Source organism: Chelonoidis abingdonii, chromosome 21 (assembly GCF_003597395.2).
Source record: "Chelonoidis abingdonii isolate Lonesome George chromosome 21, CheloAbing_2.0, whole genome shotgun sequence".
In the NCBI taxonomy this organism is placed as follows: domain Eukaryota; kingdom Metazoa; phylum Chordata; order Testudines; family Testudinidae; genus Chelonoidis; species Chelonoidis abingdonii.
In genome coordinates this window covers 9,567,047-9,583,124 of record NC_133789.1, presented here as the reverse complement: position 1 = coordinate 9,583,124, position 16,078 = coordinate 9,567,047, and the positions used below count along the sequence as shown (strand labels likewise).

Genomic DNA, 16,078 nt, shown 5'->3' with positions numbered 1-16,078 from the left:
GATAATTAAGATGACCCATAGGAGGTGTGAGGAGAACTTAACATAGGGAAATAGATTCAGTTAGTGTAATGACCCAACCATTCCCAGTCTCTGTTTAAGCCTGAGTTAATTGTATCTAATTTGCATATTAATTCGAGTTCAGCAGTCTCTCTTTGGATTCTGTTTTTGAAGTTTTTTGTTGCAAAATTGCCACCTTCAAGTCTGGTTCCTAGTGTTCAGTATCTCTGAAAATGGGGCCCTGAGTTTTTAGAAGGAGATGTACAATGCTCCAGTACATGTAGAGTCTAAAACTGAAGAGGCAAAGTGGACAATGGTTACAGCAGGGGTCTGAGAGTAATAACTTGGGTTTTATTCTTGGCTGTGTAGTTAGTCATTCTAAGCAGTTTGGTCAATGTCAAACTTGTGCCTCAGTTTACCCATCTGTACAACGGGAATAACACTTCCCAACTTCTCTGGGATGTTGTGATGCTTAATAAAAATGTGTAAACCATCTTTTATAATGCAGATTTTTTTTTTCAAAGAAGTATTTCAGTATTGGATAATCCGAGAATTGCATATTTTTCTCTCTGGTTCTGGTATTTTGGTGTGTATGAGAACGAAATTATTTATTCCTCTTTAAGTGCTTGCTCATGTCGATTCTATGTTTGGTGTGTACACGCCCATGTGCACAGCTACTGGACATTTACCCCCCTAGAGAGTTCCTTTGAGGGGGTCAACAAGCATGTGGACCAAGGGGATCCAGTGGCTATAGTGTACTTAGATTTTCAGAAAGCCTTTGACAAGGTCCCTAATCAAAGGCTCTTAAACAAAGTAAGCTCCCACAGGGTAAGAGGGAAGGTGCTCTCATGGATTGGTAACTGGTTAAAAGATAGGAAAGAAAGAGTAGGTATAAATAGTCAGTTTTCAGAATGGAGAGACGTAAATAGTGGTGTCCCCCCGGGGTCTGTTCTGGGACCAATACTATTCAACATATTCATAAATGATCTGGAAAAAGGGGTAAACAGTGAGATGGCAAAAATTGCAGATAATATAAAACTACTCAAGATAGTTAAGGCCCAAGAAGACTGCAAAGTGTTACAAAAGGACCTCTCAAAACTGGGTGACTGGATGACAAAATGGCAGATGAAATTTAATGTTGATAAATGCAAAGTAATGCACATTGGAAATCATAATCCCAACTATGCATATAAAATGATGGGTTTAAATTAGCTGTTACCACTCAAGAAAGAGATCTTGGAGTCATTGTGGATAGTTCTCTGAAAACATACGCTCAGTGTGCAGTGGCAGTCAAAAAGACGAACAGAATGCTGCGAATAATTCAGAAAAGGATAGATACTAGGATAGAAAATATCATGTTACCTCTATATAAATCCATGGTACGCCCACACCTTGTACTGTGTGCAGATGTGGTTGCCCCATCCCAAAAAAGATATATTTGAATTGAAAAAGGTTCAGAAAGGGGCAACAAAAATGATTAGGGGTATGGAATGGGTTCCGTATGAGGAGAGATTAATAAGACTGGGACTTTTCAGCTTGGAAAAGAGATGGCTAAGGGGAGATATGACTGAGGACTATAAAATCATGATGGGTGTAGAGAAAGTAGATAAGGAAGTGTTTACTACTTTTCATAACAAGAACTAGGGGTCACCAAATGAAATTAATAGGCAGCTGGTTTAAAACAAACAAAAGGAAGTATTTCTTCACACAACGCACAGTCAAACTGTGGAACTCCTGGCCAGAGGATGTGAAGATGAAGACCATAACAGGGTTCAAAAAAGAACTAGATAAATTCATGGAGGATAGGTCCATCAATGGCTGTTAGCCAGGATGGGCAGGAACGGTGTCCCTAGCCTCTGTTTGCCAGAAGCTGGGAATGAACGACGGGATGGATCATTTGGTTATCTGTTCTGTTCATTCTCTCGGACACTGGCTACTGTCAGAAGACAGGTTACTGGACTAGATGGACCCTTGGTCTGACTCAGTAGGACCATTCTTACGTTCTTATGTTCCTCTCACAGAACCAGGGCCATGTGCTTCCCCTGAACCTAGCGTCCCTTCATCTGACAGCATGGCTTCTGCGTGGCTGAATGCTGAGGAACATCCCTGCTTGGCACAAGTCTAGCACATCTTACTGGGTAACAGGAAGCCCTCTTACCGGATCAGCCTACTTGGGCAAGTGGAAACGCTCAGATCAGGAGGTTTTCTGCTCCAAGTCCTTGCTTCAATCCATCTTGGACTACCTGTTTCACGTCAAACTCCAAGGCTTGGCCCTTTTTCCAGTTAAGATGCACTTGGTAGCTATCTCGGCCCTTCATCCTCTGATCCAGGGCAGATTGGTCTTCTCTCAGGAAATGACGCTCAGGTTCCTGAAAGGCTTGGAGAAGCTCTACCGTCAGGTCCGCGACCCAGTCCCTAGTTAAATCTGGTTCTCCCTTCGCTCATGGATCCCCGCTTTGAGCCATTGGCATCTTGCTCTCTGCTGTTCCTCTCATGGATGGTCACCTTCCTGGTAGCGATCCCTTCAGCTTGACAGATCTCCAAGATCAGAACATTGACGTCAGAAAGCCCTTACCTGGTTTTATGTAAGGATAAGGTCCTGCTGTGCCCACATCTGGCCTTCTTACCAAAGGTGGCATCACAATTCCACTATAATCAGGACATCTTCCTCCTGGTGTTCTTTCCGCAGCCCCACAAGTCTAATGAGGAGTGCGGGCTGCACTCTTTAGATGTTAGATGGACCTTAGCTTTCTACATTGAAAGGATTAAACCCTTCCGTAAGTTGACTCAGCTCTTCATTGTGCTAGAAGACAGGATGAAGGGCTTACTGTTTTTCTCTCAGAAGATCTCCTCATGGATATCGGCCTGCATCAAATTCTGCTATGAGCAAGTAGGAATGTCAGCTCTTACTATCATGACTACCTATTCCACCAGAACATAGGCTTCTTCAGCAGCCTTCCTCGCATAAGTACTGATTTCAAGATAATCTGCAGAGCTGCCACCTGGACTTCAGTTTATACCTTTGCGTCCCACTATGCCATCACCCAGCAGGCCCGGGACAATGCCAGCTTCGTCAAAACAGTGTTGCAAGCAGTACGACCATGAGCTCTGAGCTCACCCCTGTTGCTTGTGAGTCACCTAACATGGAATCAACATGAGCAAGCACTCGAAGAAGAAAAAACAGTTACTTACCTTTCATAACTGTTGTTTTTTTGAGATGTGTTGCTCGTGTCCATTCCATGACCTGTCCTCCTTCCCTGCTGTCAGAGTTGATGGCAAGTAGGAACTCAGAGAGTGCTGGGCCGGCGTCACATCATATACTGACTTACGAGCATGGGGCTCCAGAGGGTGCCAGAGTCGGCCCTACGGATACCACTGGGGGAAAAATGTCAGGCAGCCCTGCATGTGGGCGTGCGCACACCTAATATGGAATGGACATGAGCAACACATCTTGAAGAACAACAGTTATGAAAGGTAAGTACCCATCTTATCTCAATGCTTAATCCAAAGTAGGGTCACATGGGTGGTGTTTTTGCTATTCAGCCAAAGGAGAAAAAGGAATGAGAACTTGCTTCACTCTCTCGTTAAGGTTGCATATAAAAGCACAATGACAAACGCTATTCTGTGTTTAGTTAGGCAACTCGTCAAAATTGTTTGATATATTTTTATCTTTATAGCTATATCTATGGATCTGTGTTAAACTGGATATCTTGCTTTCTTTTGTTGTACAGCATGATGAACAGAAATATTGTTTACATCTTGCCTGTGTTTGTAGTCTTCTGTATTAACTTATTAATAAAATTAGATCTGTTTTTCTGAGGGTAGAAGTAATTGGCTAACAGAGCTGTTCAAGCCAATACTATTAGGCCACGGCAGCACATAAAACAGTACAAATATTTAAGTCTCTTCTAGTCCACGATTTTATGGATAACCTGCCCCAGCAATTGAAACAAAATCTTGTTGGATCCTGCTGTAGCACGAGAGCTGCTAGAGTGGGCCTAGCAACTGCTTGGCTGGATGAGACTCCATTCTTCCTCAGCATACTCCCCTGAAGACTCACTCTCTATCAGATGGAAATTAAGCTGGTGGGACAGGGAGATGGCAGTAACTACTGAGGGGAAAAAGCCCTTAGTAGGCTTGTCTGCTTTACAAAATGTTGTGTTCAAACATAGTTGTGAAGTTATCTTAACTGACATCATGCTAATGATGACCAAGTGCTCAGTGTAAAGCAGTGCAAATCACATGCAGCATCATGTCAGATAATTGTGATTAAACCTTGGTTCCAGCAGGTTTTGCTTGCCATTAGCGCACACAGTGTTCCATGTGACATTTCTTGGTCTGCACTGATCCGAGTGTCCGTGCACCATAGTGTCAGGTAATTCAACTCTTCATAATCATATTTAAAAACAATAACATTTTGTAACATAGACAAGCCCAGGGGGATCTGCTGAAAAAACATTTGCCTCTGAGCATAAAGGCAAAAGACTAGAGCAATGTTAGTGGAGTTCACAAAGTGTCTATAGAGTCTGCTGACTGAGAGACTGCACTAGTTAAAAAAGAGGAGTCTCTTTCCTGCCTTAGAAGCTTGAGAAAAGCATTTTCTAAGCCTGATACTGCAGTGGATTCCAGTGGTAGGAAAACCAGTAACGGTCTAAATATGTATTTCAGGAAGCATGGCTCTTTTGTTATTAGAAGGTAGTTGGAGCTGCCAATTGCTTTGTGCTGAGCTACCTGTTTGGTTTTACATATGAAGTGTCTAATAATACTAAAGGATGTCTTTGGTGCGTAAAGTTCTTACATTTGTTTTATCTTCTTGACATTTACTTGAAGTTGCCTTGATGTATCTGCTCAATTGTTTGAGCTTCTGTTTGCTGTAGAACTTGTTTTGGTCTTTGTGCTTCATACTTATTTCAGTTGAGGTATGGCTACCAGGCCACTGCTTTGCAAAAAGAGGATCTAAATGTAATTGTGGGTAATATTTTTAAATATTTAAAAATGAAACCAGTGATATGGTTGAGCCAAGTAAGCTGGAACTGGTTACAAAAAAGAAACTCTCAAATGCAGCATAGGTAAATATTTAAAATAGAGCCTGATTCTAGTATCGCTCCACTGACTGCAGAGAAGATACTCCTGATCTACATTAGTATAAGTGAGGGGCGAATCATATGCAAAAGGTTGCAAATGGATATCTCATTGCCTGGCTCACTGGAAATTACAAACTCTGAAGATACAATAGAACCTCGGAGTTACGAACACCAGAGTTACAAACTGACCAGTCAGCCACAACTGAAATGGGAAGTATGCAATCAGGCAGCAGCAGAGACCAAAAAAAAAGAAAAGGCAAATACAGTACACAACTATGTGAAACATAAAGTACAGTACTAAAAAAATAAAGGAAAAACAGCATTTTTGTTCTGCATAGTAAAAATTTCAAAGCTGCATTAAGTCAATGTTCAGTTGCAAACTTTTGAAAGAACAACCGTAATGTTTTGTTCAGAGTTATGAACATCCTCCATTTCCGAGGTGTTCATAACTCAGAGGTACTACTGTAACATATATGGGAATACTTTAGAATTCTTGTCCCATCTGACTTATTCATAGCAGACTATCTAGTATCTGTTGTGGCACGTTATTAACTCTGATGATTGGCAGAACTGATTCTTTCTCTTCTTCGTTCTAGATTAATCCTTCTGTGCTCTGTGACATCAACTTTTATTTATATTGGCTTCTCACTGACTGATTTCTTCCTTGTGATAAAGTGATGCTGAATCATTATGGGTTTTGACATTCTTCACAAACAGATTGGGGAGGTGGGGTGGTCAAAAATTTCTGCCTTAGTGCTGAGCAAATTGTTTTGATTAAAATGAGAACCAACTTGAAATGTCATTCTACAGCTGAACTGATAAAATGCATGTTTTGTGTGCCAACAATGTGGTCAGCGCTGTACAAGACTCAAAGGAAGAAACAGACTGCCCTAAGGATTTAGTAATCTAAATTGATAGAAAACACAAAATGCACTGGCAGATCCAGGGGAGGCTTTATCTTGGGGTTGTGGGAGTTTTCTTGTTTTGTTTAGGTTTTTTGGAAAGCTTAGATGAGAACTCCCTCAACATCTAATCTCATTACAGAGTCTTGTTTCTCTTCCTGCTTTCCTATTCAGATTGGCATAGTCTCAACTATTCTCATGGGATGTAAAATATTTAATTTTAGTGAAGTGCTTCCATTTTAGTTAGTAATTGGTAACCAAGCTTTGTGGTTTAGTAGTTAGAGTAAAAGATTGGGAGTCTTGAGGATTCTACACTAGGTTCTTAATGCAGTTTACCTGTTTATTTAGTCTGACCTTGATCATCTCACTTCACTTAATTCTGCCTCATTTAAAACTAGGTTGAAAATGAGATAGAAAAGGACTTTGCTGAGAAAAAGGTGATATATTTGCCCATTCCTTGATAAATAAATTACACACAATAATCATCTCCAGTATAACTGGGGATATTGCCTTCCGCTGTCTCTTTCTCAAGAGGTAGAGAGATCCAATTGGGATCTGCCTACCCTCAAATACTGCTTGTTACTTGCTTTGCAATCACACTGCAGAAAGATGCCACCATGGGTAGGATGAACCTCTCACTAATCTGCCAGTGGTACCCTTAGAGGGAGGCAAGGAAATGTCTTAGAAATTTCATATTTTTGGAGCCATAAAATAATTGGGTTCCTGGTAGTACAGTATTCGTGCAAACATATTCCCTCATACATGTTTTATTTAAAAGATGTTCTTTTAGTATAAGAGTTTAAGAAAAAACAGTAATATCAAAATTGATGAATAATCCTGTCTAAAAATACTGTTGTATCTGCTTGATGGAATAATCTGTTAACTCTTCCTATAACACATCCCTGTTTACAATATCTTTTTTCAGCAGGCGAGCATTTATATAGCAGGTTGGCCTCTTTAGCTACAAATCTGTACAAAAGCACTTGAAGAGTTAATATTAATTTCAGATATAAGGAAGTCTCAGTTGGTGGTGTAAACATGCAGTCAGTGGACGGAGAAATTTATTGCCTTCTAGTTTTCTGGCACAAAGCCCAGATAAGTATATTTGGATCAGTGGACCAAGAAACCTTTTTGCTAGTGACCTCTATGAGACACTCTTTCAGCTGTACTGTGTGCATAATCATACAGCATTGCATGTTTTATCAGCCTAAATCTTTTGACTAGTACTTCATTTCTGCGTGATTAATCTATTTGGGATTATTACTCCTGTAATATGCTCAAGTATCACCTTGATTTCTTCTGCCTTCTGTTTACCTGTAGTTTTGACTTGTAAATTATTTTTTACTCTTCCTGATACTTCACAGTGAGTATGTGAGTATCTTGTAATGAAATGTACTATTTATTAAAGGAACAGTCTTATTGATACCATATTGAAATCAGAGGAAGACTGTGCAAAGCCCAGAGCTTTGCTTTTTGTATAGTAAACTAGAGCAGGTGTTCTCAATGTTTTTCTTTCTGAGGCCCCCTTAACATGCTATAAAAACTCCGTGGCCCACCTGTGCCACAACAGTACAGCCTTGGCCCCGTTTCCAGCCCCAGACTTGTCCCCAGGTGCGACCCAGCCTTAGGCCTCTTACCCTTGTCCATGCCCCCCTCGCTCCCACCGGTTTATCTTCATATAAAAGCCAGGACCAGCATTAGGGGGTAGCAAGCTAGAGACTGCCTGGGGCCCCATGAAGCTACATTGCTCAGGCTCCAGCTTTAGCCCTGGGTGGCAGGGCTCAGGACCCCAGGCTTCAGCCCCATGCATTGGGGATTTGGCTTTCTGCATTGAGCCCCAGCAAGTCTAATGCCGGCCCTGCTTGGAGGACTCCCTGAAACCTGCTTGCAGCTCCCAAGGAGGCACCAGACCCCTGATTGAGAACCACTGAACTAGAGCATGACAACGGTCTATAGAAAATAACAACAGAACTCTTATTTAGGACTGTTGTGTATGTGGCCAAGCTGGTAATTTTAAGATCTTAACTTTTCTTGCCAAATAGGAAGTTTTGAATAATGACTGATTGTCTGAAAACTTGTTCTTAAATGGTGTATTATTTATTTCAGGGTTAGAGGGGAAGCCTAAACAAAGCTTTTTTCAGTTCTAATGTAGCTATATAGGATATCAGAAATAATGTAGTATGACGTTAATGACCCTCAAACACATAGCAAGTGCATACACTGTACTCTGTTTAAAAGCAAAATAAAAAAATATTCCTGTGGTCATATGGGGAAGGTACTTAAAAGTCAGGAAATGCTAAAGTTATGGTCATCCACACAAGTTTAACTCCCTTGTGAGAATGTATTTTTATTATTGTCTCTAATTAAATGATAATATTTCTCCAGTAATAGAATAGAGCATATTACAATGACTTTTGACAACCTTAGATGCACCTATATAGCATTTTGAATTCTGTATACTGCCCTGGATGTATTTAAAAAAAGTTAGTCACTTGTGTACAATCTTTCTCATTCATAACACACCCTACAAGAAGCATATCACAAGGTTGGAAAATATGTATTATATTGTATTAATTGAGCGCTAATATGTGATCACATAACTGAGGGGAGGGATGGCTCAGTGGTTTGAGCATTGGCCTGCTAAACCCAGGGTTGTGAGCTCAGTCCTTGAGGGGGCCATTTAGGGAACAGGGTTTTTTTGTTTTTTTTTAAAAATGTCTGGGGATTTGTTCTCATTTGAGCAGGGAGTTGAACTAGATGATCTCCTGAGGTCCCTTCCACCCCTGATATTTTATGAACTGAAAACTATATTAATGTATATACCCAGAATGGATCACAGTTAAGTTGCAAGTATATCCATAATTTTGATATTTCCTGACCTTTGAGTTGTTTACTATTATTTTAATCTAGTTTTTTAAATGAATTGCCTACTCTGAAGCACCTTATGAAGTCTGGAAAAGGGAGCTCTGTGGTTTTTCCATACAAGACACACAGACTAGTGGTCCCCAAGCATTTCACAGTCACACTCACACACACCCTTACCCCTGTCTGTGCCCCCTCCCGGTAGCTGGTGAGAGGGAGGGGGGCGCGGACAGGGGTAAGAGGACTACGGTTGGGCCACACCTGGGGGCAGGTTTGGGGCCGGGAATGGGGCAGAAGAGGAGCTGCAGATGGGGTCTGAGGCTGAGGACATGGCTGGGGCTGGGAGTGAAGCCGCAGCTGGGGGCCAGGGGTGTGGATGAGGCTGGGGCTGAGATGAGAGTGGAGCTGAGGTTGGGAGGGTAAGTCTGAGGTTGGAGCTAGGAGCAGAGCTGGGGGCAGAGTGGGGCTGGGTGACACTCCTCCTCTACCCCGTGTGGGCTGGCCTGGGTCCCACCATGCCCCCCCCCTTAACATTTGGGGCATTCCCCACAGTTTGAGGACCTTTGACAATAGACTGAGGAAAAGATACTGATTACTGTATTAACATTAGCCAAATTAACGTTTTCTGAGTTTGGAGTCTTCTGTTTTTTCTTTTATACATTTAACGACTATGTCAGCTTACCGAAATATATGATATTTAACTGCCCCCGAAGCTAAAGACACTACCTTGTAGTTTGTAGGTCAGTGTCAGCAAGACTGACAGATCTTCTGAGCAATGCCATGGTCCCTGGCAGGTTCAGCCTCAGTAGTAGTGTCAGTTGGAGACTGTCATACTCTTCCCAACCCATAGAAATGGAGCTGGATAATAATTCGGCTTAACTATTCAACGTGGGCACTGGCAGTGAACAGTGTTGAAGAAATTTTGTATTCTACTGAAAATAGTCAATCTGAATGAATAAAGGTATTTGAAATGTTAGATTTTATGATTGGCAATTTATATTTTATAGGAATATAGAAAGTCTTTAATGTTGCGTTTTTTTGCTGTCAGCATAGTTTTTGAAGTTTTTATCTTTAGCTCCTCTAACTGTTTTTCCAAAATGTTTCCAGGTTGACAAATCAAAACTTATATTCATATGCCAAACCATACCTTTCTTTTGTTTTACACAGATTTTGGGGTGCACAGAGCAGAATAGGGCAGCCATGTTTCGCAACAGTCTCAAGATGCTTCTTACAGGTGGGAAATCAAACCGCAAAAACAGATCCAGTGGTAAGTAAGTGAAGACTCCTCCTCATACAGTAACTCCTCACTTAAAGTCGTCCCGGTTATTGTTGTTTCGTTATGTTGTTGTTCAATTAGGGAACATGCTCGTTTAAAGTTGTGCAATGCTCCCTAATAACATCGTTCGGCAGCCGCCTGCTTTGTCCATTGATTGCAGGAAGAGGAGCCCATTGGAGCTGGCTGGTGGGGGCTTGGAACCAGGGTGTACCGTCAGCCCCCCTATCAGCTCCCCGCTCCCCTAAGTTCCCTGTGCGGCAGCTGCCCGGCAGTTCAGCTGTCCATTCCCCCACTGCCATGCGCTGCTCTTGCCCTCTGCCTTGGAACTGCTCTCTGGAACCTCCTGCTTGCTGTGCGGGGCGGAGTGGGGGAGATAGGGGGTTAATGTCAGGGTGTCCCCATCTCCCCCGCTCCTGCACCCCACCTATTCTACCACCATGGGGAGGTGGGTCACGACAGAAATCAAGACAGAGGGAGCTTCCTGGCAGCAGCAGCTGCTGTCACAACTTGCTGATCTGATTAAAAAGGCAGTGCACTTAGAGTGGGGTCAGCCTACTTAAAGGAGTAATGCGCATCTCTCTCTCTCTCTCTCTCTCTCTCTCTCTCTCTCTCTCACACACACACACACACACACACACACACACACACACACACACACACACACACACACACACACACACACACACACACACACACACAGTGTGTCTCTGCCTCTATCTCCCATGCTGTCTCCCCTCCCTCCATTCATGCCGCCTTGTACAGTGTGAGGCTACATTAAAATCAGTGGGTTAACCCTTGAGCGCTCAGCCAGTTGCTAGTTCATCATTTAGCAGTAAGGCATTCCCTGGAAAATATCCCATCCTCTGACTTCACCACCTCAACCGAGCTTTGCAATCATCATAGCTGTGTACAGTATTAAATTGTTTGTTTAAAACTTATGCTTGCTCGCTCGCTTTCGCGCGCTCTCTCTTTCTCTTTGTCTCTCTCAAAACTTGTCTGCTGAAAAAATAGTTCCCTGGAATCTAACCCTCCTATTTACGTTAATTCTTATTGGGAAATTGGATTAGCTTAACATTGTTTCACTTAAAGTCGCATTTTTCAGGAACATAACTACAACGTTAAGTGAGGAGTTACTGTACATACCTTTTTATCTATATATTTGATTAAAAGTTACACAGAATTTTAAGTCCTATTAAATTTTCCTCTTAATGATTATTTTTACTGCCATATGTGTACTGTATGTGTGTTTTTAATTGAAGTATGACCCAACATGGTCTTCTAGACTCAACATCATTATAGATTATTAGAGTGCTTCTTTTTCTTACTTTATTGTGAGTGAGACTATGATTCATTTCAGAAAAAGGCATAAGCACCATATAGACACAAAAATAGTTATTAAATTGGAAAATAAGACAGAGAAAAGCAAGCCATTATATGTAAAAAGAATCCAGACTCCTATGCTAATCTAACCATTAAAATTCAAGGTTCAGGTTTTAATTAAGTATATTTAGAGTTAAGTTTTTCCCAAGAAAAATGAATTTGTGACACCGCTTTACAATGAGATCTTTTGTGTATGAACATGTTTACGTAAAACATATGCAATAATATATAATGCCACTCATACTTATGGAAAAAATTGGAGTGTGAGTATGTAATGAAAGGCAATGTTGCAGAAGTGCAGCTAGAACTGGAAGATGTGCCTACTTATTCTGATGCACACAAGATACGTGTATTCTACAAAGTCTTCTTTTGGGAGGGACTTCTATTCAAGTGTTTACCAGACTTGACTTTGCCTACCTTTTGAAATCTAATTAGATATCCGCTCATGTCAGTATGTCTGCATGATGATGAGTGGTGATGATCTGTTTATTGAAGCTTCAGGAAATGAGATGATAGTGGTAGAAGTCAAACCCAGGTCTCATTGTAAAACATAGCAGATCCTTACTTCTACAGCTGACAAATATATATAAAATATGGTAATATACATATCGCATCTCAGAAAAGCATAAAATCTTGAACACCGGTGAGCTTCAGATAGTCACCAGTTTAAATTCTAAACAGTTCCAGACCTGTTTTATTTTTAAAATTAGAGAAGATCAGACTATTAAGATTGTTACAGTGGAATGATAGTGACACCATATTTGAGGCTGCAACAGATTTTTAATTTGGATGGGAGCTCCCTTTATTTCTCAGAAATGTTGTAAAAGTGATGAAAATAAAAAAAAAATTTAATTTAGACAGTGTATTTGAATTTTTCATGTCGGGTTGGTGCAGATTTGGTTCATACACACAGAACACTGTATTTTCTACAATACTGTTGATTGACTTTCATTTCCATCTTCAACCAATATTGAAGAGCACTACGTTTTACAACTTTATCAAACTCACATTCAAAAAAACCTTAACAGCTGTCTTATTCTATTTAATCTACTGATCAGCACATCTGTCAGTCTCTTTGCATTTGGGAAGTTATTCAGCCGTAATGTTGCTGAGGTTTCTGTTAAAGTTTTGCATTAAAATGTGAGTTTGATGCAGTTAGGATATGTGTTGCTCTTTGATATCTGTTGGAGATGGAAATGAAAGTGTTACAGAATTTTGAAGTATGTTATTGACAGTATAGTAGGCAATAGGAATGTGGCAGGGATTTAAGGATATTTTTTTCTTTAACTTTTTATTTCCATGTGTTAAATTTTTTGGTGGATGAAGTATAGTCTTCTGTCACCTTAACTGTCATTAAACAAAGTTTCTGCTTGTTCATAACTACTTACAAGTAAGGTTACCTTGAGAAATATTGGTATCTTATGTACTGTACTGCAGCACACTCATTTGTTTGTCTCTGTGTAATTTGATCAATATGATAAATGGAATTGATATCTGGAGGTGTTCAGTAATTAAATGGAGAAAAATATAAATGTTTCCTGTTTGCATTGTGCTCTATATGGGGTTAATACTTATAATCTTCAGAAAGAAAAGCAGGATCCCCTAGATATTAAATCTTCATTTATAATATATTTGTTGGGTGAAATTACCATTAATCCTTAGTTTGACATGTGTTCAGCTCCAGTAGTGAACAGTGTAATTGAGAATGTACTCAAAAATCAGTGTGGAAAGGACTAAGGTGTATAGACTGGTTTCTTAACAGAGAAAACAAACAGAGTTTTAAAATTAAAATTTATACCCCGATTCCTTGCTGTGAATAAGCCATCAAAGTTCCTGCTTTTTACACTGCGGTCCTTCCACCACCCTCCTGCGGATGTGTTTACAGTAAGTATTATCCCACACTTTTTGGCTAGGTTTGATCTATGAGAGATGCTGTGTATGTCTTTTCTATCTGTGAAGAAGAAATTTGGAAAATATTACTATACATTTTTATTATAGTCTACTGAACATTTATAGCTTACCAATTTAAATATAGATTTTCATTTTAGAGAGAGAGAGACTGTGTATTTGCTGGAAGACCATAGCAAGTGGTAGAGGAATGGGATGGGCACTCAGTAAGGTGAGGAAATAAGGGGGAACATGCACTTTTAAGGATCAAGGAGCCTCTAACTGTCATGTTCCTTTTTTGTCTCTTTGAGACAAGAGTACATTGATGATGCTGTTTGGTGCTGTCCAAGTCAGACCAGCTGGCTTAGGAAGCTCTTCCAATTCATCCAGGCTCAGGCTTAGCACCTAGCTGCAATCTGTACACTAAAATCATTTGGAATTTCCCCTTTGTAGTAGAGGAGGAGGACAGGCAGACTGAAGTGGAGAATTCTTACTCTTTAATTATTATGTTACAGCTGGATAGACAAGAAAGTTAGTAGAAGTTAAGAGAGTAGCCAGTTTTCTCAATAAACTAATTTCTGGAGCCCTGAAAAGCCTTTATAAGCCAAAACGGTAAATTCATCTGCCAATTCTGTGGCTCTTAAATTGTAGAATCCATGGTGCCTTACCCATATTTCTGAAATCAGCATCTGAGACTGTACATGATACCAAATCTTGTGGGCTCAAACATGACCCGTATCTTACAAGTCTTTGTTGAAACCTCTTTCATAGCTACTTTCAGCAACTTCCTTCTATATTTCTTTCTGGTATTTTTTGTTGCTGTAACTTTTGAATAGATGGATTGTGGAGCTGTTAAACCATCATGAAGGAACTCTTTATGCACTTCTAGACAGACAGAGCAGACTTGAATTCCAGTGTTACTTAATCAACATTAATCTCTGATTTTGATTGCAGTCAGGACTTCTTTTTAGCATTTACTGTTCATTATCCTCATCTATAGAAAAGAAACACATTAATTGTCAGATATGCTTTGAATTTCATATAATGACTAACACATTCAGAAGATATGACAGCCCAGGCATGTCAAGCTCATTCAGTGAAAAGGGGTCTCTTCTATTTTGAAGTTTAGTCAGCCAGGCATACCTCCCTCAGTCCATACCCAAACTCTGAATTATTTCACGTGGAGGTCTGCAAAAAGAATAGAATATGCCTGTATAATAGCTAAACTTTTAGTTATTAATTCAGTACCTTGTTGTTCCATTTAATATCACTCACTGAGGGGGAAAAAGCTCACCTTTAGGAGCATGGCTAGTTCTGTTTTTGTTTCTCTCCCTTCCCCATTTTCCATTCACTATTTGCAGTGGTCGCCAGTACCCCACTTCCCACGTGCTTAACTCCCAATTTCTTTTCCATTCATCTGCTCAAATCATCCAGAACTAAATAACTAGTGTCGTCATTGGGCTTTAAAGTTGACACTAGGTGCATCTACCCTGCATGCTTCTTTCAGTGCCATAAAGTGTACAAACCCATGTAGCTCTCCATGACAGGTATAAATAGCAGTGTAGACAGTGAGGCATGGCTTAGGTGAGTAAAGTAAAGATACGTCTGAAAACGTCTCTCTACGCACCCAAGCCTTGCCTACCTGTCTACACTGCTATTTTTAGCAGTGCAGTGTCCCACTACCTCCTTGCTGCTGGATCACTTCCCCACCACATGAAGACTCTGGCAGCAGGAAAAGGCTCTGAAAGCTCTCTGCAGCTGGAGTCCTTCTCTTACCTCAGTGAACGACTCTGGGTGCAGGGAAAGGCTTTGCCAGACCCCTACTGCTGGAGCCCTTCTTCCTCAGTGGGGAGGTGCTGAAGCCTTTTCCTGCTGCCCTCCCTCCCCTGAACACACCAGAGCCTTTCATTGACAAGTATAGCAACACACCAAAGTGTGACTGTCGTCAGAGATATGTAGTGTACACATACCCTCAGAGTCATCAGACTGCTGACTCAGGAAGACAGCACGGTTTATGCTCTGTTCATTTGCAACGGTGAGGGCTAGAAATGTACTTTAAAAAAATGAAACACAATCTGAGTATGTAGTATGGGCCACATGTTTGATAATCCTGAAATAAGAGAGACAAAGTGGGAGAGGTAATTTTTTTTTAAATTATTATTGTTGTCTGCCATTGTTGTGAGTTTAAGCTCCTAGGCTCGTCTTTTGAAAATGTTGTGCAGTGTCCTTTGAGGGACAAGGGCTAAGTGGTCAGATATGGAATGGTCGTACTGTTAAAAGTGTTTGCCCAGAAGTGATATGGTGTTTTTGTCTTTTATCGGTTTTCTGTGTCACTTCATTTGAGAGGATAGTGATTGTTTAGTTTCACCCACATAGTTGTTCAAAACTGTCACTCCATATCTGCCCTCTCAGTCCTCATCCTCTAAGAAAACCTGCACAACATCTTAAAAAAGATGAGACTGGGATCTTAAAATTCATACCTCTGCTTGACACCAAAAATCATGGACTCAGTAGAGATGCTGGTTTTATGTCTCAATACAATAATCTGTAACCTACTGTCTTTCCTTTGTCCAGTGACTGCAGGGCTGTTAATGCCCTACTTCATTTTGAATGGTGCCTTGCAATAAGTTTATTTCCTTATGCTTAGGCTGACAATATTTCCCAAATGGAAAATGGGACACTGCATGGGG

At 40.7% G+C, this 16,078-nt stretch overlaps 1 protein-coding gene across 9 annotated transcripts in view; it reads left to right on the top strand.

Annotated features, from left to right (window-relative positions):
• TANC2 (tetratricopeptide repeat, ankyrin repeat and coiled-coil containing 2) overlaps nucleotides 1-16,078 on the top strand; it is a 631,424-nt gene that overhangs the window by 171,948 nt on the left and 443,398 nt on the right. For all 9 annotated transcript variants that reach the window (XM_075059590.1, XM_075059589.1, XM_075059588.1 and 6 more), the window contains exon 3: nucleotides 10,013-10,112. In XM_075059590.1, coding sequence (XP_074915691.1) covers nucleotides 10,046-10,112 — 67 coding nt within the window. In that variant the 5' untranslated portion in view covers nucleotides 10,013-10,045. The remainder of the gene's footprint in view (nucleotides 1-10,012; nucleotides 10,113-16,078) is intronic.